The following is a 21,253-nucleotide window of genomic DNA, read 5'->3' as shown; positions in this document are numbered from 1 at the left end:
GCTTAATTTATCAACTTGGTATTCTTGTGTGAAAGCAGCCATCTGTATTCATAGGATACATAATTATTCGTATAATAATTATCACTCTAAAAATAAACCACCACTGTAACTCCAACAATGTGTGTAAAAGTGCCACCCACGTCATTACTCATCCATATAATTATATCTTCTATATCACATATTAAATTCAGGTAGTGGACAGCATCTTCTTTGTTTTAAAACTAAAAGCATAAATGGTGTCACCTTTTCCAAATCTCGGAGGCGGCAGTTCGGCAGTACTTACTTAAGTAGTCGCACACTTGCTGGCTGATAGGTATAACAGAGGTGCAAAACGAGATGAATTCGTAGTTCTGGTAGAACTGGCTGAAGGACATGCCCAGGCAGTAGTTTGGGAAGATCAGGAATATCTTATCCAGTAAGTGCGCCATGTCCTTCAGGTTCAAATCTGTATTAGGAAGTCATAAAAGTTCATTGATAGGAATTATGAGGAAATGTTTTGCTTTTCTTTCTTTTTATACACTATACACTCCTCTCACCAGGGATGGTCATGATGTTGACAGTCAGAAAGGTGGCCGTGCCAGAGATCATGTTGAAGATGGTAAGGCGTGTGTAGGCAGTAGCGGCAGTGGAGAAGAAGAAGCTGAGCAGGTACATGAGAGGCACAACAGCCCAGCCGTACAGCAGAAGTAACAACAACACATCTACCAAGTGGTTGTTGTCTACAAAAGCCTTGACTCCGAATGCCTGAAACACTACCTAAGAGCATAAAATGAGTTAAAAACATGAGGCCGTACAATGCATACATCAATTTAATGTCAACTGTACTCTGAATAGACAACTCTGTTTACACCAACTTCAGTCAGTCTCGAACTATCCTAACAAGTAATCAGATGTCATACTGACCAGCATAAGGAGACAGGGCAGCAGGAAGTTGACCAGGTCCCACAGCAGCGCAGAAAACCAGAAGTTTGACAGATAGACACCGCTGACCTGCTGCACATGCTTGGACTTGATAGAGGACTCGGTTACCAGCAGCAGGGCAAATGTGCTGGACAGGGATGCCATACCGTACATCAGGTTGATGGCAATGATGAAGCCTGTCTTTCCCCTGCAGATGGATGAAAAAGAATGACAAGTGAGAAATAAGAGGAAGAGGTGAAAAGGGGTTGATCACAGGAAGGTATTGAAGACAAATGGTGCAAAGGGAAGGTAAAGAAATAGCAAGAAATAAAGATGTAAAATGACTGAGGCATAAAACACACAACTGCTCTCTTGATCTCCCCGTTGAAATCCTCACTGTTGGCCCAGCTTGCTTTCAAGATTCCCGAGTAGTTCTTCTTCACACTTTTTTTAATACTAATGCAGACATTAGTTAATAAAATGACCCTTTTCTTTGAACAAAAAGATCTACGGTTTATATCTATATCAATTTTCCTTACACTTTAACCTCTGAGAGACTTGCATGTGAGTTCAGGTGATAAATTACAACAGTCAAATGCAACAGATTTTACTTATATTTATGTAGGACATCTAACCTAACTTGAACACTGAAAAATATTCTCCCTTTCCCTTCCCTCCACTTACTCTGCGAGCTGGCTCTGTGCAATCTCAGACATGTTGCGTGGCATTGGGTAATTGCCCGTCTGGATGGAAGCATTCGGCCCTGCTAGAAGTTTGAACAGAGCATTGTCCGCCATCATTAGGGCTGTAGCAGGTGTATGGTAGCCCTCATTGTTGAAGTAGGCTGTTGCTTCTGCATATTTGCTGCTGCTTCCACGAAAAGCAGCACCCACCACACAGCGCTCATTAAAGAGGCCACCTTCTTCCTCTGCCTGGGTCAGGATGTAATCAGTGAAGTCTGATGGTGAGCAGAACAAAAAGGGGCATATGATCAGTAGATACTCAGCTAGGCAGTCAAGCCAAGAGCCTGTCTGTCTTATGACGCTTACCCGTGACGTTGATGAGCTGCCCCAGCTGGGAAGAGAGCTGTGAGCTGAACGTTTTTGCCAGGGCAGAGGCCAAGGGACCCACCCCAGTCTGCAGAGCCACAGGGACCCTGGTTGAACCATAGCGACTGAGTGCCAGCCTCAGCTGAGGAGCCTCCTGGTGATTGGGAATGGTGCGTGCCACGACTAAGGCCAAAACAGTAAAAACCAAAGGGACCAGGAACTGAGCCACCATCACCTTCCAGTTTCTCCAGCTGTACAGTGCCCTCTTCAGGAACATGGCGTAGAACTGTTGCAAGTGTAGTCTGGCCTGATGGGAGAGGAAAGGTGGAGTAAAATGTGAGCAAAAAGACTGATGTACAGAAAGCATGACAGGCAACAGTTTGCTTCCTCTTATCTCACTCCGGTGTTCAGCTTTATGTTGGAGCAGTCCTCTGAGATGAGCGTGCCACTGTCTGTGAAGTCAGTAACGTCGGTCATGCCGCTGATGCTGCTGGCGTCATCTGTGGTCCAGTCATGGGAGCGTCTCTCGTGTTGGTACTGCAGGGCTGGAAGCTGGATTGCCTGTATGTCCAAACTAGAATCCACCAACTTTCCCACCCTAAACACACAAATCAATCTGTGGTTATCCACCAACTTACTGAAAACTGGAAAAAAGGAACAAGATGTGCCTTAAATATGAAATAAGCAGACAATAGGATTGTTTTGTAACATGACATGATGAATTCCAGGAGGCAAAATGTCTCCAAAATGCCTTTTGTGGGTCGACAACATGCTTTAGATTGGGAAAAAACATTATACTGTATTATTTGGGATTAATGATTAAAATAATAATTTTTTTTTTAAACGATCTGATGGTAGCAGTGTAAGCAGTGTTACTATCTAACTAACAAGGCATTTTACTTGGCTGCAAGATACTGAACGCCAGAAGGGAGCTAAATCACCATATGTTCAAACAGCAGCTTTTCTTGGTGTCATGTTTAATGTTTGATGTATCTTGTTTATGGCCAGAGCACACTGATGGATTCTCAGTATGACTTGTAAATAATGAGGCCTGTTAGTCAAACATCCTTGGCAGCGGCAATTACAATGACATATAGTCATGATAGTCGAAGTAGCATAAAGTGTTAGCGGTTTGCACTGTCCTTCTTGTTGCCGAAAGCAGAAATAATTGCGTGGTACGAAGCAGGGAGCTGAGACTGTGTGTCAATGTGTGAGCAAAGGACAGAAGGCGAACATATCAGACATGTGGTAAAGGGAAAAATGTTTCTTTTAACACGTTGGTGTGGCTTAATGTTCAAGTTCCAATAATTCCAACATATTTTAGCGCCTGTCTCTTTAAGCCACCTTCCCAAAAAAGTACAGTCGGCATTTCAGGGTCTTCAGTATCTGCACTCTCTACGTCTCTGCACCATCAATGCAGCCAGGGAATGACTGTAATGGCACTGTACCGGCACTTTGTTCTTACAAATAGTATAGACCTTTTCACTGGAGCTAGGTTGCTAGGCAACAGCCTTGGTCCTTGTTAACTTACAAACTTGGACACATTTAGAATGTTTATGTTTACATCTTTGAAAAAAGGTCTATCTGTGACATCACAACCGTACAGAAGTCCTGATGGCTCATTGAAAGGCAGTTTTTGGTGCATTTCTCTGTGGATTGGGCATTTTGACACTTTCCCTGTACTCATATAGCACCTCGACCTTCTTCATAATCAAAGACATGGAAATCTCCCTTTTAACAATATGGGACCCGTAAGCAGTACATGGAATCAACTTTCTTTTGCTTTCTCTCTCGTACATTGATTCCTATCAGTACATTGGTTTAAATTATTGCATGTGCCTTGCAGTAGGAGAGTTATTTCTTGAGTCATATCCTCTTGATATGGAAAATTAGAAAGACACATTCACATTTGCCCATGTCATATTTCTCCCACCTGAGGAAAACCTCTTCCATAGTGGTTACTGAAGCTCCATAGCTGGCGATGCCCAGCTCCTCTCTGTTCATCTCGAGCTCCGCAAACAGCAGCTCAAATCTGAGAGCAAACACAAAGTGCATCAGGGAAACACATTACACACTACCTCAAAGTGGGACATCACTAAATATTACAATATGCACTCTGAATGACTGTGAGAAGATATTTAACCTTTAGTTCTGCCTTAAATCTAATCATAGGACAGTAGTACACCAAGTGTCACTGTGGAGTCGAAGTAAAGTTTGTGGAGAAAAAAATATAAATTTTAAGGATATAACATTAATCAAGGTAACAGGAGAGGTGATTATACAAAGGAAAAAACTGAAGAGAGAAAAAGATTAAAAGCTATTGGTAGACTAAGATAGGGACCATTTTAGTGTATACCTCATGCTAGCGTAGGTTGGCCCCTTTCACAGGAGTTATCATTTATTACCTATATTTAGCAGGTGTGATTTCTGGTCCATTCACACTTTCCACTGTGTTATTGTGTGTATTCCACATAGGAACAAAGACATGACTCACTCACCTGCTGGTGCTTTCTTTTGGCAAGATGTAAGAGAGCTCGGCCCCTGCACTGCTCTCCAGTGTGGCATTAGGAACATACATGTGGACAAGGCGGGTGATCTCGGACACGTTACAAAGAGCATCCTTTACTATCACCATGTGGTAGCCAGCACCTGATGAGCAGAGGAAAGGAGGCCTGTATAATTAACTTTGATTATAAAAATGATGTCGTTGAATGACTGGATTTTCAATTCAAAAATTACATATTTCTACAAATACAAAGATATTGAAAATATTATTTCACGTTTCTTATCACGTTATAGGAGATGGTATTACACTATAAACAACTAAAATTGTGTTTTGTAATAGCAGAAGGATAAGAAATTCAATTGAATTCCTATTCTACAGTTATTTGTTGTGGAAAAAAAATGCGGAAACAATTTCAGGTACTTTATCAAACTTCAAGCACTTTTCAAACCTTGAAAACACAACATTAAAATTCAAGGACATTCAAGGATTTCAAGCACCTGTACGAACCCCAAAGGAATGGATGACTGTCTTTTAACAACAGTATTACATAACTGTGACAGAGAGTGACAGGTTACTGGTGCCATTTCCACTCCACTCTTCAATTACCATATTTGTTTTTAAGGAAGAGTGGCGACCCGCTGCACTGCAGCTCTCCTCCTGCCATGATGGCGATGCGGTCACCAAGTAAGTCGGCCTCATCCATAAAGTGCGTGGTGAGCAAGATGGTGCGGCCGCGCTTCTCCCCTTGCAGAAGGTCCCAGGTGGCACGTCGAGCTGATGGGTCCATACCTGACGTGGGCTCATCTAACATCACCACCTGGAGATGGATAGAGATAAAGAGATGAGATGTGAATAATATGGAGGAACGATGGGACAAAAGAAATGATAGTGAATAATGCTGAAGAAATTCTTCACCTTGGAGTCTCCAATAAGGGCAATGCCAATAGAGAGTTTCCTCTTCATGCCACCAGAGAGGGTTTTGGAGCGAGCATGACGCTTGTCCTCAAGGTTCAGGATACGGATGATCCGGTCTACCTCATCTGGAATCTTGTCTTTGGAGAAGCCCTTCAGCTGTATATCAGCCAGATAAACACACCAGTATTAAACATATAGTTGAATTAAAACCTCTCAGAAAGTTTGAATGAAAACATGCCATTGTAAAAGGTAGAATTTATGGCAGAGATGTTGTACTGGATTACATTAGATTGTAGTGTAACTTATAAAGTGTGTGTGTGTGTGTGTGTTTGCTTGTCTGAGTGTGTGTGTGTGTGTGTGTATGTGTGTATGTGTGTGTGTGTATGTGTGTGTGTGTGTGTGTGTGTGTGTGTGTGTGTGTGTGTGTGTGTGTGTGTGTGTGTGTGTGTGTGTGTGTGTGTGTGTGTGTGTGTGTGTGTGGTTTTCTTGGTGGGAATGCGTTTGTGTACAAGTGCATGATTGTGCGAGTACCTGTGCGTAGAAGAGCAGGTGCTCTCTGACAGTAAGATTATCAAACAGTACGTCATGCTGGGGACAGAGTCCTAGACTGCGACGGATCAGAGACATGTCCTGACAGATGTCATAGCCGTTAATATAGGCCCTTCCACTGGTGGGAGGAAAGAGCCCTGCAAGCACAGACACAAAGGCAATCAGTTCAGATTATTAAGGGGGCATTTATATTTTTGTGTGTGCATTCGGGTGTGCGTTTCAGCTGGTCACCTGTCAGCATGGACAGTGTTGTGGTCTTCCCAGCGCCATTGTGTCCTAGCAGCACCGTGATCTGTCCCTCAAACATGTTCATCGTAAGATCCCGCACAGCCTGCCGTGTCTTGTTGCCCACTTTGAATTCCTGTCGAGTGCATATACCCAAAACATTTACATGCATTACCTGAGCAAAATAGTTATGGGTGCAGAGTAACCTTGTTGCTTATTCCCCATTTCACACCTGCAGTAGAATCTTTAATGAGTGTCTAAATTAGACACTTGCTGTTTTGGGAACTTGCACCATCTGCACCCTTTTACAGTAAGAGGACATGATGGCCCTCTTGGTGTCTGTGTTGCTGCTCACCTTAGCAAGGTGTTTAATCTTGATCCCGGAGACAATTCCAGCTGGCTCCTCTTCTATGAACTCCCCTTTTAGAGCCTTTTCTGCATCCTCCTCTTCCTCTTTCTCATTCACTAAAGCCATGCGGGGGCTGCTGCACCAGTATGAAGGCTGATGAAGATGAGGCAGATTTGTGGATTGAGAAATGAAGGATAGATAGAGGTAGGAAGTGGAGTGAAACAGGCCATAGTCAAAAGGCTGTATAAAATTGTACTTTACCATTTCACGATTCATTTCCAACATATTTTCACAAGACATGTTATTGCAGAAAGAAATGCATAATAAAGCATAATATATTGCTCACACTGTATGCATGTAAGTATTTTCCCATGTGTTTTTTCCAAGTAATTACAGGATGCAACAAGGGAAGCAGAGGAACTAGATCATTCATAAAAACACAAGAAAGAGAGAGTTGGCCGACATTAACATTGTTCATGCACACTATGTTAGAGGGGATTGTTTCCTCCTTACCAGACCTCCCTCTGGTGCACTTCCTAAGGACCAGAGTCAAACCTCCATTTTTCTACATCTCACTCCCTCACACACAATGGACATAAAGTGCGTCATCATCTAATCCACACCCTGCTGGCAGTCTGTTGGATTCCTGACTCCTTGGGAAATGGGCTAGCATGAGTTTATTTTTTGTGTGTGTGCGTGTAAGGGCACGCCATTTCGTGATTGTCCATAGTTGATATAAACATAAAGCTTGTGTTGTGTGTTGGGTGGACAGACTCAGACGCTTCCTGTTATTCTAGCCAGCTGAACCCAAAGACTTCCTCTGACCGATATGTTGTGACCCTCAAGTTTCCAATCCCCCACACTGTCACTCTAGCAGAGCCACTTTCACTGAGTGCAGCAATTTCCTTAATCCAAGGCAATTTTTTCTCCTCAAACTTGATTGTGCAACTACCTGATTGGGATGTAAGTTCTTAACACCACCCACTTGCAGCATTTGTTCACATGATAATGTGTAAACCACAATGTAAAAGCCACGCCAGGCCCGGATTCAATTCCTAGTAGCAACACGTCACTGCTCATGTTCTTTTTTACAGCACTGGTAGGATTAAGTATCATCTCCCTTATTTAGATGAATGAGCGAGTATGTGTTAATTTGTCTGCCTATTCTGAAATAAAGCTACTGTAGCCTTATTGATTGACTAAAAAGTCTGTCTGTAAAGTTTTCTTTTTCTTCCTACAGTAAGAATCTTTGAATTTCACTGAATATGATGATGTTTAACACTAAAAAGATGTTTTCACATTCATCTGCTTAAAGTGGAAAGTTTCTGGCTGCTCAATTAAATCCCCATTTTCAGGCATGGGCCTTCAAGCAGGATATGTGACATCACAGTCATTTAGGAAGCAAATCCTGATTCAACTTGCCAAAGTGTGATGTGTAAACTTCAAGCCTCCAGAGCACATACACTAAGAGTAGACTTAACAGTGAAGTAGGAAACACCTGTTATCCAGTAGTTTAACATATACTAATATATTCTGGATATTTTAACAAAGGAGAGGGAGTAGACCTAATCAAAGATGGTTGATTTTTTAATTTTAGTTTCTTTAAGAAATATAAATGTAATTAAGAACACTTCAGAAATCAAAGGCAAATAATGCGAATAACATTTCATTAGATTTCTATACAAAACTCTGATAATGATATTTAAGAAAATGTGAGTATATGGTTTTTAACGTTACAAGCGTCACTAAAAAAAAAACTGTTGCACTTTTAAAGTATGTTACTCCAAATTATAACGTGTGTGTGTGTGTGTGTGTGTGTGTGTGTGTGTGTGTGTGTGTGTGTGTGTGTGTGTGTGTGTGTCTGTGTGTCTGTGTGTCTGTGTGTGTGTGTGTGTGTGTGTGTGTGTGTGTGTCTGTGTGTGTGTGTGTGAACTGCTTAGCTTTAAAACATACCAGTACAAAGAAGTAAGATGGTAGAGGCACTCCGTACTCTCCAGGAAAAACTGCCTCCATGTACCAGGCCACCAGCCCATAGAGCATAGAGTCAAACAGCAGCAGGCCCAACACCTGGGCCAGGGAGAAGTCATCATCTACCGTCACAGAGTCAAACAAGTTTGACCACTGGATACCAGTTCCTACAGAGCAAAGAGGGATGAAAATTTTTAAAATGCTGTTTTAACAGAAAGGGACAGAGAAATTGACCCAAAGCTCTTAAATTCTATTTGACCTTTCAACCTCAAATCTCACCTTTGCCTTCAAACATTCCTATGAGCTGAGCTCCCATGGCCATGGCCACATTAGAGATGAGGCAGGCTGATACCTTCTGGGCATGGCTCAGCAAGTCGTATCGTGGCCATAAGAACAAATAAGGCAGGTAGCTCAGGAAATAGATGAAGCCGCCCGCTGCTGCCGCCACATTGGCTAAAGTCGGACAGAAAAGAAAGAAAGAGAGGTGGAGCGGGTGTTGAACAATTGTACAACTCGTGTGGCCTTAAATAAGTGAATGAAACAGTGAAATCACAGCTCTGGTCACTCTTTTGGTTTTCACAGTTACAGAATAAAAGCATTGCTATGCCGCCACACAAGCTCGAAAACCCACACCTGCATTTGTAGACCTAAGCAACAAGTAAACTACATGTGAAGAAATGTACGTTTGCTGCAAAACCCATTTCTCTGATTAACAGAGCAAGTCTGTGAGTGGTGTCCGATAAATCGTTACTGAGGACAAAAGAGGAATGGGTGAAACTAGTTGAGCACTGTGGATTAGGTGAATGGAAGACTGTTGCTGTTATTGCTTGCATTTCTGAGCAGCATTAAAGCACTTCTCAAAAGAGCACTTGTTGCAAACAATGTGGCATTTTTAGCGGAACACACATTGATTGAATGCCATTATCTACTCATAAAAAGTACATCAGTGGGTAGGGAGAAGTATCCAGACAGCTGTTAACACAAAAGCAAAGAGAAAAGAAAAATCTGTCTTGAGGGAAAATGAGGGCACTGAACTCACTGAACTTGTAAACATCAAAAATAGATAAATAAATAACTTTAAAAAATAATATGCCATTAATCGTACCAAAAATAATATTGATTCATTAAAACATGAATGTAGGCATTTATTGATAAGATATTAGATAAATAAATATTTCAGTTTTAATTAGCTTATTTATTTAATTAACTTTGTATTAATTACCCTATGTATTTAATTTCCTATTTAACGTTCCCTTTTACATATTTACTACACATTTATTTTAACATTTATTTACTCATTTTTGAATGAATCCTCCAATCAGAAGAACGCTAGACAACTGCCCTCTCATTAGCGTAATAAAGGAAATGTAAAAAATGAAATGCATAAAGAAATATATACAGAAAATAGTACTTTAGAAATAAAATACATGGATATCTCACTTTTTACAATATGGGACCTTTAGGTCAGGCTGTCCACCGTTTGGACAATTATTCAAGAACCATAGACAGGCCACCCTAAGGGAGGACAAACAGGCTTTTCAAAGATTCTTTTTTTGGCAGTTTTCAAGCCTTTTATTAGATAGGACACAGGAAATGGTTTCAGAGAGAGGACCTTTAGCCTCTTAACATGGGGCGACTGCTCTAACCACTGTGCCAATGACAAACAGGCTTTTAAGGCTTATAATCAAGTGAATGTTTCCTATGACCGCAGTTAAAAAGAAACTGAATGGCTTAAGTGCTTATGTTCAACTACTTTGCAAAAGGCTGCAGAAAACTGAGGCTGTGATGAGCACTTGCAACCTGAGCTGCTTTGTTGCAGAAAGTTGGAGGGAAACGCTTTTATTCAGCTGCTGCTCTGAATGACTGAAAGCCCAAAGAGGGAAAGAGAAGGGGTACATGAAAAGATAGGGCTGAAATTGCTTCATTTATCATCTATGTTGTTCAGGCCAGACAGTTCTTTATTTTCAAGTGGCTGTAGATAGCAAGAAGTGAAAACATTTCTCTTCACCAGGAAAATGCACCATTCAACACCAGCAGCATTTACTATAGCAGTAATCACATGACATACATGTTTACCCTCTCACAGCTGATCGATACAGACTGTAACATCATATAACGTTTTACATAACTCTTGTCTGTGCTGATCTTTGTGTAGTTTAAACATGTTTTATAGCTAGTGTGCCTTTTTATGGCTGCATTGATGCTTTGAACGAGCCAAGGAGTAAAGCAAATAGCAAACACTTTGACCTACATCTTTGAGACTACACAATGTTACACATACTGTATATTTCTGCAAGATTAGTCACATACAGTACACAAAGAAAGAAACTGGCAGTGATTATCATTCAGCAAAGAGTGGACAGACACAAAAACACACACCTCGAGAGAAGAAGGCACTGATCATGAAGCTGTAGTTGATGGTGGCCACAGTGAAGACGAGCAAGAAGACAAAGACCAGAGTTGGGTCACTGTAGGACAGCACTGCTCCGTTAGGGCTCACCTAAAACAACAGTTCGATAACATATAGTTCCAGTGCTCAGTTATGACTTTCTGAGGCACATTTAGAGCCTCTAAATGAAAAAATAAACAATAATTCTTGCATGTGACATAAAGCTATTCTTCAGGAATTACCCTGCTTGATGAAAAACAAATAACTATTTATTATGACCTGGTTGTTATAATAAACAGTTAACAATGGAAGAAGGGAGCACTGCACTCCATCTTACGGTGAAATTATATTATAAATATATTCCTCAAGCATACAGGAAATCATTTTGCCTATATGCTCGAAGAATGCATTCAAATAATATTTCACCTGAAGGCAGAGTGCCTTGGCTTTTTCCATAGTTTTCTGCACCACTTAATAGTAAGCAAACTTTCTGGATCCTGTTAATTCTTATAAATTATTTGATAACTTGCTTTACGGCCAATTTCACTCTTTCACTCTCCTCTTGGTTTTACTCCAACTGTAAAGTTGGGCTTACTGGTTAATTAAGTCACACTGTATGACGTATTGCTTTGAGAGTGACAGCCTAGCTACATACATACAAAGGCCTACATACTGCAGCTATTTCCACTTAATACTACTGTAGATAATGATATCGGATATCTAAGAAACCCTTTATTACGTGTATTACATTCATTACGTGGAGTGTTATGATCTATTGGCGCTAATGCGAGAAGCAATATACAAACAAATGTTCTCCTTTTTTTGTTCGTATCCACGATTTGTTCTTATTTTGTTAGTACCCGTTAATTTTTGGGAGTCACCAATGTTTTCTTATTTTTGCTCTTCTCTTAGGTAAGAGGTCAAGATAAGAAAAATAAATCTTGTTTTTCACAGTCCAAACTAAAATCAGACCATGGATATCATATAACCAAATTGAGATTATTATATACTACCTGTATACTGTATATGTATATATTTGATTACTATATGTTTTATGAATCTTTTGGGCGTTCCTGTAACACCAGTACTAACACACTTTAACTTCATTGAACACGTCAATTTCACTATTGCTGAAGTTCTTCTTACAGCGTTTGTTTGGTGGCATCTTTCGAGTTCTTGGGCATGTGCCAGAGTATTTGCACAAGGCACAACAACTGCCTTCATATAATGTTTAGAAGGAATTACCATGGTGAAGAACGTTTTGTGTATTTAAAGTTTACTTTTTTTCTCTTAACAGAAAATTAAGGAATCATTTAAGAGAAATTTAAGAAAATGTTGCTGCATGAGACCCAATGTTGTGAAACACAAACTCACCTGGATACAAAGGAGCAGAGTGACAAAAAAGATTGAAATAGAGAGGAAGAGGAAGAACATGAGGAACCAGGCGCTCCAGTGGAGCCAATTGCTGAGGCCCATCATCCTCATGTACTCCTGAAATGTACAAGCAAAGATATATATTAAGGATCAGTTTTATTACTGAATTCAACACCAAAAACATCCATTATAAAGACGCACAAACACACCTTGAGCTTCCTTTCCTTCTCCTGCACCACGGCTCGTACTATGTTGAGAGAGGTGTAGGTAAAGCTGAGCACCAGTAGTAGCGGGAGTTGGTTCTGAATGGCCAGGATGAAGACATCATATATAAAGGCAGGGTAAGGAAACCGCGACAGGACCACTCTGATTTGTCGCAGAAGAGAGGCAGCAGATGTTCTGTTGTACGAGCGCATGATGGCTCGGTCCACTGCATGCTGCACAGCCAAGAATCCCTCACGGAAATAACCTTAAAAGAGAATAAAAATATTAACACTGAAGAAAAAATGCAGATGTTTATGTAAAAAATGTCTATGTACAAAGTGAACTGTTCCACCATGCAAAGTCCTTCTAACTTTCCTTGTTCACATGAAAATGGGTAAAAGGCCTTGAAGAACAAAAGTGGAGCTGCAGCCGTGAGCTATTATGCATGTGGAGGTTGAAAATCCATACTCATGCGACTCTAAAAGCTTTTCATCTCTATTATGCTGCGAGGATGCATTCATCTCTTGGAGCATGCTTCTTTTGCCTCTCAATTTCTGAACTTCATTTTGAAAGGAAAAAAAAGGTCTGGGCCACAGCAGAACAGTATCTTATCGAATTCCCAATGCATCATCATCATCATCATCACATGTGAAGATAACGTTGAGAGTATTTAGTACCCAACACCTCACAAATGCCCCACAAATTGTGAGGGCACAATGCATCCTGACAGTGCCAAAACTAGATTTGGTTGCCATGGAAACACCATGTGAGGAGAGGGCTCTTGCTCTAGAGAGTGTGGAAAAAATAAGTGCTTTGAAGCAATCATAACCTCTGTCTTAGAATAAAAATAGAGCAGGACTAATGTATATAGACTATTTAACATTTATTTTTGGATGAGAGAGCGAAGGTTTAGGTGCATCAAAGCAGACAAGATGTTTTGGCTTAAAGGTGACATAAAAAGGGGAGAGAGAAGAAGTGGGAGAGACGGATAAAGAGAAACAAAGACAAGATAGAAAGAGACGTTGCCTCTCACCGGGGGTGCCCCCCTCCTTGTCATACTGCTCCCTCGGGCCTGGTAGCTGGAAGAGGGGATAGAGGCTGAGCGTGTGCCAATCCAGGTCACTGTTCGGGTTCAGCTCCGATCTCTCCTTGGGTGGGGCCATGCGCGGGGTGAAGCTGAAACGCAGGTGGTAGCTCACCTGGGGAGTGGAGCGAATTTCACACATCAGGTCTCTTTATCAACTTGGGCTCAAATAGGGTCCAGTTTCATTGAGTGACTAAATCAACTAAGCAAATAAGCCTCCACTATGCAGTGAATGACAGAGTTACAGTACGCATTGGCAAATGACATACATCGCTGTCCATGTTAAGTCATTCATATGAAATATTTTGGGCCTCCTATTGGTTCCAGTAAACAACTGACCCGTATACAGTATATACCACAAACTCAACTAAACCAAATTCTTAACATTTTAATTTGTGCATTCTCATGACTTTGTTTATAGTTTATTATTTTGTTCAAAGAATAATTTCTTTTAAATTGATACAAAGCCCTGTGTTGTAGTAGCGTAATGTTCATTAAAAGATGGATAGAGGAGTGAGACAAGAAGTGGGGTTAGAAATAGGAAACAAAGATTAAGAGAAATGACAAGTAAAGAGCTGCGTGTGTTTAAAATACTTTGTTTTTTCACCTTTTGTGTATTTATGTTTAGGTTTTTTTTATGCATCTGGCAGCAGGAAGAACTTTCTCCAAGGACAGAAGGATAAATATGAGTAGATGATTCACCCAAAAATATGAAAGTACATTTTCTCTTCATGTGAGCTTCGGGCTGTCGGAAGCCTTCAAGCCGATTAAGTAAGTCAGACTTTTTTCTTCAAACACAAATAAAGATTTTTGTATAGTGTGATCCCATACTGTGAATTAATCTGTCCCGTCAGGATTTTCACATACATAGGAGGATATGTTTAATCTCTACCTTTCTTCTACTTAGTACTTAATCAGACATCAATCTGTCAGTTATAATCATGTCATAAACAGTTAATATGCACTAGGGTGCTTTGTAATAAACCTGACCAAAACATGAGGTTCTTTGAGACTCTTCCCTCTGTTTAGACTGTCAGCTGTCAAAGCAAAGAAAGTAAACAACCAGGTATTACTGGGAACACATAATGTAAAATCATTTATTCCTCCTTACATTAAGATCAGTAAAACATAAACAGTATGTTACTGTGTTGTAAGTTGTACACCTCTCCAAGTAATTATGTTTCTGTTAAAATACAGAAAAGAATTATTTACCACTCATGTTGTGGCTAGACTCTGCACTGTCCCTGACACAATCACCAGACAATGGCACAATGCACCACTTCTCAGGTGCAAAAATCAGTGTGTGACAATGTGTGTATGCTGCATTTAACCTTCAGGGGCAGAGGTTCATCATCGTGGGTGAAGGGGTGTTCAAATACCACAGCAGCCAACAGCCTTCCTGACAGAGGGTCAGTTCTCACATAGTCCTCAAAGTGCTCCTCAGTCTCAAAGCCACGCACTGGAAAACACACACACACAGACACACACGGTTCATTTAACTTAAAAGTAATGTATAAATGGTTAAAGTAGTAAGCTCAGAAATATTTGCTTAACAGTTGAAATAATTAGCTAAATGTAGTGGATAAAAACTTAAAATCGTTCAGTAATGGTTCATCAGCTGAACGATAATAGTACAAGAAAACGGGACATATGTCACTGATGATCTACACAAGAGAAGTCCCATCAACTTTTTAACAACAAAAGCAAATGCGACATTACGTATAGGAAATGTCATTTCACAATTCACTATTTCACAAATACAGCACGTACACCATATAACTAATGTCTCTGCAGAAAAAATACCCCAAATGTGCTGCCTTTTTTTAGTGGTCCCAGTTTAACGACCCTGGTGTTATTTAAATATGTAAAATCGTCACATTTAGTGAGTAAGTATCCCAGGGCTTTTCAACTTAGGAAAATCCCTTCATTGTCAGTCAGAACAGTGAGGTCTTATTTTGGTTGTCTTCTGTGTGCATGCCATACTCAATTTCAACCTTGTTCATTCTCCTTCACCTATCCCTCTGAATGCAGAGACCGGCTCAATTATTCATTAATGGCTCAGCTGGGATCTCACACGGCTGTGTATACGACGACCTGCAGTTGCACAGATCAGTCACATCTCTGCCATCAGCCTCACAGTGCTGCTTTTTGTCGATCTTCCTGATTATCTGTCGTCGTGAAAACAAAACAGCCTGCTGGTCAGACTGCCTGGATGTTTATCTGAAGAGCTGGTCACACAAGTGTAGGAGTGTATGTGCGTGTGCGTGTGCGTGTGCGTGTGCGTGTGCGTGCGCGCGTGTGCGGCCTGTTGACTTTCCTAACGGTTGTTTCTAGCGGAACCAGTATTCCCACCTGTGTCCCAGAATACAAAAGGCTGTGGTATTTGTTACCTGGTGTAACTAACAGCTCAAACTTGGAATTAGGCTTTGTTTTAATAGGGTTTTAAAGAAACCGGATCCAATATTTTATCTCAAATAATGGCAGAATATGATGTCACAATAACTTTCAAAAATATTCCAGTATTGAGGTGTGTGGGTTTGGGGTTTTTGACTGAATTTCAAAGTTGTGTATGAAGTGTTCTATTCAGAGAATGGCTATATGTAAGGAATAAGTTGACATATTGGGAAATATGTTTATTTGCTTTTATGCCAAAAGTAAGAACATCAGATAAATCCTACATCTGTCCCGTAAATATAAGGCTACAGCCAGCAGAGTATAAGCTTAGCCTAGCATAAAGACTTGAACCATAGGAATAGTTATGCGCATAACCCCCTATAAAACCAGTTGTTTCTATATTTAGATTTTTGAAGTGATTAAAAAAATAACAAATAACATGTTTGTTCCTGAGCTTTAGATTTGCTTTAAAGTAAGTCTACTTACTTTTGGAGGAAGCCAGCTGGTAATGCTTACCATGGCTAACCCGTTAAATATAATGGAATTCAACTGGTCACTTCCCAGGTCTGACTTCCATGGTAAATGGAATGCATCATAAGCTATCAGGCTGTAAGGTAATGTATGTCCTGCTTTTTATAGATTTGCATTTGGAGTTGCAGTCTAAACACTGTTGTACTAAACACACCACACATTTCATGCCCAACTATTTACCCACCTGATGAGAGGGCGAGGCTGGCTCGCACATCCTCTGCCACCTGACGCACAACACTGGAGTTACCAGGCACGTAGGCCAGCTGTAGGCGATGCGAGATTCCCTTGGGTAGTATGTCAACAGCGTAGCTCTCATATACCGTGGCATTTGGGTAGTCCTTAAAAGGTACCTTCTGACGTAGAGCGATGAGGATGCCGGAGAAGAGCAGGGGGAGGAGGATTTCCACCAGAGTTACCAGGATTTGACGTTTCTGGAGAGCGAGAATAGAGAAAATCTGTCATCTATCTGATGGTGCAGAGAAAAGAGACTGAAAAGAAAATTTAGAAATTGAGTGAATATAAGAAAATGTTGGGTTTGTTTCTTTTTTAAAAGGGGTGAGTTCTCAATTAATATGACACACAGACTGAAAAGGTATTGAGATTAATTAGCTACGCATTTGACAGAATATTCATGACTTTAACAAACTCAAAACATTCATAAAAAGGGATAAATTGCTCCAAATGTCAACAACAGGTAAGCAACAAACAATAGGACACACAAAACTGAGAGCAGAAAAGCAGAAAAGCAAACCATTTCCATGTGTTCAATATGCTTTGAAAATGCTAACTACAAATCATTTTCTGTCAAGATGGGGTCTGGTCATCAATTTATTCTTTTTTTTTGAGAATTGAAACTAGATGACTTCACAGACAGTTGACACAAAGCATATGTGACAGCCTCAGATTATTGAGTGATTAGAGTAGAAAGTGCCTTGGACAGTTCCAGGATATTACATTCAATCTCATAGGGGCGCTGATATCAGACCTACCCCCATCACTTAATTCACAAATGCATATTATTCAGGAGCCTCTCAGTTCATTTTCGACTACCAAGAGGCGTTATCAATGGTGCAGACCAAAATGCCTATGGATGCAATTGGATGGACCTACAACCAATCAGAGCAAGAGGCTCGGATCGTTTCGAAAACAATGGCGAACTGAATGGGATGAGGTCAGACATACCTGCAGGAGCAAATGAAACATGAGCTTGGCAGATTCGTCTGCTTTCAAGGCTAAACCAAACCGTTTAATTTGATTTCTTTTTTTTAAGTTGTACTTTTAGAAAGAATACTTACATTTAAGTTGTGGCACCACTGTAACTAACTACTTAATTATTTATGTGTGCTTGTGTTAAAGCCTTAAGTTACAAACTCAGTATTCAGGAGAGTCAGAGCAGCCACAGTGCCACTGATGCTAGTGGGACAAGGTACATGTGGACAACACTGGGCTTATTGTCTCAAGCACTATCAGACAGTATCTAATTTGGTAAAAACTTAAGTTGGTAAACTAGAAATCATTAACCTCATCAACTACTAGGTGTATTCCAGGTGCACCTTTGAGAGTATCCTGACCGGCTGCATTACTTCCAGGTATGGCAGTTGCACCACCCTCAACTCTACGGTACTATTTTTTCTCATTTTTCTACACATATTTAATGACCGTTGTTGGCGGGAGCTCTCCAGTAGGTGAAAGCCAACCCCAAATTGACTCATATTTTGAAACGAGATTTGTCCGCTTGGCCCTTCACCTCGCTCTCTTTGCATTTTTTCAGTGCTGTGTCTCTCATCTGGCTAACATCATATGTTGTAGAAAAAGAAAAATTTAAGTCACTTTACTGTATTTATGTAAAATGTATTTATGTATTTTTTGTAGCGTCTTCTAGTATGTGTGCTTACGATGTGGCACCTGGTCATTAGGTTTTAATAATGCTTGAAGCCCAGAAACTTCCTGATCACAGCAAAATAAGAAAATACAGGTCTCTGCAGATACAGCTGGACACTTCTAGTGGGTCATAAGTGATGACTGAGAGGAATCCTTTTTGTAAAAGTCTATACATTGTTTTTAAGAAAATCCTACTCATTGTGCCTTTGAAGGCCTGTATAAAGGGGTTAGTAAAATGTTTGCTCAGGCTATCTTTCATTTAGCTCTTTTTAGGCTACATGCTATTGCCGAATCCTGTTGTGTAATAACAACAATAAATCTTTGAATGCTTAAAAAGGTATAGCCATATAAGGTCTGGAAAAGCATGTGACAGCTACCAACATGTTGCCCTATCTCAAACCTGTGACACAACAACAGAGTAGCAGGCACACTGTATATTACTGAGGTGAGCCATTTTCCAAGTAGCTGGCTAACATCATATGTTGTAGAAAAACAAAATGTAAGTCACTTTATTGTATTTATGTAAAGTGTATTTATGTATTTTTTGTAGCGTCCTCTAGTATGTGTGCTTACGATGTGGCACCTGGTCATTAGGTTTTAATAATGCTTGAAGCCCAGAAACTTCCTGATCACAGCAAAATAAGAAAATACAGGTCTCTGCAGATACAGCTGGACACTTCTAGTGGGTCATAAGTGATGACTGAGAGGAATCCTTTTTGTAAAAGTCTATACATTGTTTTTAAGAAAATCCTACTCATTGTGCCTTTGAAGGCCTGTATAAAGGGGTTAGTAAAATGTTTGCTTACGCTATCTTTCATTTAGCTCTTGTTAGGCTACATGCTATTGCAGAACAAAGATCAAGCCCAATGATAACATTTATGAGTACAGCAAACACTTTGAAAAGAACTATCCAAATCTACTGTAGCTGAGCTGGAAATATTATGAACATGACCTCAAGTTTTCTAAATGTGGCCAGTCGTCCATGGGGATAAGGACACCTCCAAAAAACAGGATGGCCCAGAAATACTTTGCCAATACCAGTTTTCACAAAAAAACTTTTACAGGCCTGAATTACAGTATAATGTCCACATTTTTGCTTGAGTAGGTAAAATGTCTTAATGCATTACATTTGCCAATAGAGTTTGAGTGATTAACATGCACTCTGTGTTTATTTTCTGCAGCCAAGATGGAAAAGCAACACAAAGATGCATACTTATTCTTCCCTGCATGGTCCTAATGGAGTCTCTAGACAACCACAACTGGAATAGCAGGGAGTGGATACATGATGATGGCGCAACAACCTCCCACCATGCATGCTATGTAGGAGACAGCTAATCCCATTACCGGATAGTTGCAAGCAGCATTGTGTAACCATCAACTGATATTAATGTTCAGAACTATGCAAGCTGCTATTCAGGGCAATACGCTGGCACTGTTTAGAGTGAAAAATTCCTTTCAATCTTCTGTAAACTGGAGACTGAGCCTGAATCGGATTATATGATTTTCCGTGAACTACATAATGGTGCAAACCTCGAATCACCTGCTAACGTAAGACGTCCAGTGTTTCTTAGAGATTTTGAGCTGTGGCCATGGTGTGTGCAACATGCCTAACATGTTAAGAAACAGTTGAGAAGGTCAAGAGATGTAACAAAAGAAAATCAATTTACTTGTATGTGTATGTCTGGTTTATACAGAAAATGTATGTATTAATAGTTTCCCTGTGTAGAAAGTGAATCGAGTTACATAACATAAAATCTGATTGTACTTCAGTTTCATCAGCTATGTCACAATATAAAAAAATAACAACATGAAAACCAAAAGGATCGATAAGCGTGTTTATAGCATGAATGAGGATACAACTATATTTCATTGTTCAATCCTGTTGTGTAATAACAATAAATCTTTGAATGCTTAAAAAGGTATAGCCATTTAAGGTGTGGAAAAGCATGTGACAGCTACCAACATGTTGACCTATCTCAAACCTGTGACACAACAACAGAGTAGCAGACACACTGTATATTACTGAGGTGAGCCATTTTCCAAGTAGCTGGCTAACATCATATGTTGTAGAAAAACAAAATGTAAGTCACTTTACTGTATTTATGACGTCCCATAAGACTATAACTTAGCAAATACTGTCGGGGAGGCATCTCCTCTGTAAACACATAGTTTTGCAGACAATGTCAGCACCTAAAAAGGACACATACAGGGTGCAGGTTAACCTCCCCCAACTCACCTGCTGAAGATAGTTTTTCCACACCAATAGCCCAAATTGTCGGGCGATAGCCATTTTGAGCGGTACACGGGAAACAGTCCAGGCAGCCGTCTAAAGTGGCTGGAGATGGAAAAAGAGTGAATTTGTTTTGGGTCAATCTTTGAAATGCTTATGAAGTTTTCTTGAAGATAAGTTGCATTTTCGAAACAGCTTCCACCGGCCGTGATGGCTGTAAAGGTTTCTGATCTCAGTTTCTATTTAACAATAACTAAAAAAAAACAGAAAAGAGAAGTGAAATTGAGCAATAGCCAGTATCACAACAAGCATGATGTTTTCGTTATGTTCCGAAAATGCAGGCCTAGACAATATAATGTGTAAGTGAAGAAATGATGATCACAAGATAGGGATAGGGAAAATCCCCAGTTGGTACAATTAAATGAAAGGGGTGACAGCAGGTTGGAAATGGGGTCAGTTAGAAAAAAGGAAAACTACAGGCAAATTTTTAACAAAAGCAGGTCACTCACATCCACATGTTGAACCAGTTATACAGGCCAATGGAGAGTATGATTGTTGTAATAAAAGGGCTATAAGATGTTTTCAGGGATATTTGAATGGCTAATAAAACCGCCTATAAACTCTCATGCCAACAGAATATGAACTAACTATACAGTCCACAGAGGGCGTTCAATAAATATGAACCAAGCTTCTGCAGCCACTTTT

General features: G+C 40.2%; 1 protein-coding gene across 1 annotated transcript in view; it reads right to left on the bottom strand.

Moving 5' to 3' along the window:
- The window catches only part of abca3b (ATP-binding cassette, sub-family A (ABC1), member 3b), a 36,243-nt gene that overhangs the window by 14,230 nt on the left and 760 nt on the right, over window positions 1-21,253 (bottom strand). Inside the window, exons 2-23 of the mRNA XM_083931538.1 lie at window positions 20,555-20,653; window positions 16,622-16,868; window positions 14,844-14,971; window positions 13,462-13,627; window positions 12,434-12,693; window positions 12,225-12,341; window positions 10,841-10,961; window positions 8,741-8,914; window positions 8,447-8,628; window positions 6,500-6,646; window positions 6,151-6,280; window positions 5,902-6,056; window positions 5,371-5,526; window positions 5,062-5,272; window positions 4,448-4,598; window positions 3,883-3,981; window positions 2,349-2,547; window positions 1,950-2,256; window positions 1,585-1,858; window positions 904-1,108; window positions 537-756; window positions 284-445 (exon numbers count right to left, since the gene is read on the bottom strand). Coding sequence (XP_083787664.1) covers window positions 284-445; window positions 537-756; window positions 904-1,108; window positions 1,585-1,858; window positions 1,950-2,256; window positions 2,349-2,547; window positions 3,883-3,981; window positions 4,448-4,598; window positions 5,062-5,272; window positions 5,371-5,526; window positions 5,902-6,056; window positions 6,151-6,280; window positions 6,500-6,646; window positions 8,447-8,628; window positions 8,741-8,914; window positions 10,841-10,961; window positions 12,225-12,341; window positions 12,434-12,693; window positions 13,462-13,627; window positions 14,844-14,971; window positions 16,622-16,868; window positions 20,555-20,608 — 3,865 coding nt within the window. The 5' untranslated portion in view covers window positions 20,609-20,653. The remainder of the gene's footprint in view (window positions 1-283; window positions 446-536; window positions 757-903; window positions 1,109-1,584; window positions 1,859-1,949; window positions 2,257-2,348; window positions 2,548-3,882; window positions 3,982-4,447; window positions 4,599-5,061; window positions 5,273-5,370; window positions 5,527-5,901; window positions 6,057-6,150; window positions 6,281-6,499; window positions 6,647-8,446; window positions 8,629-8,740; window positions 8,915-10,840; window positions 10,962-12,224; window positions 12,342-12,433; window positions 12,694-13,461; window positions 13,628-14,843; window positions 14,972-16,621; window positions 16,869-20,554; window positions 20,654-21,253) is intronic.

Source organism: Echiichthys vipera, assembly GCF_963691815.1.
Source record: "Echiichthys vipera genome assembly, chromosome: 17".
Lineage (NCBI taxonomy): Eukaryota > Metazoa > Chordata > Actinopteri > Perciformes > Trachinidae > Echiichthys > Echiichthys vipera.
Note: the sequence above shows the minus strand (reverse complement) of the source record. Positions and strands in the feature narration are given on the sequence as shown.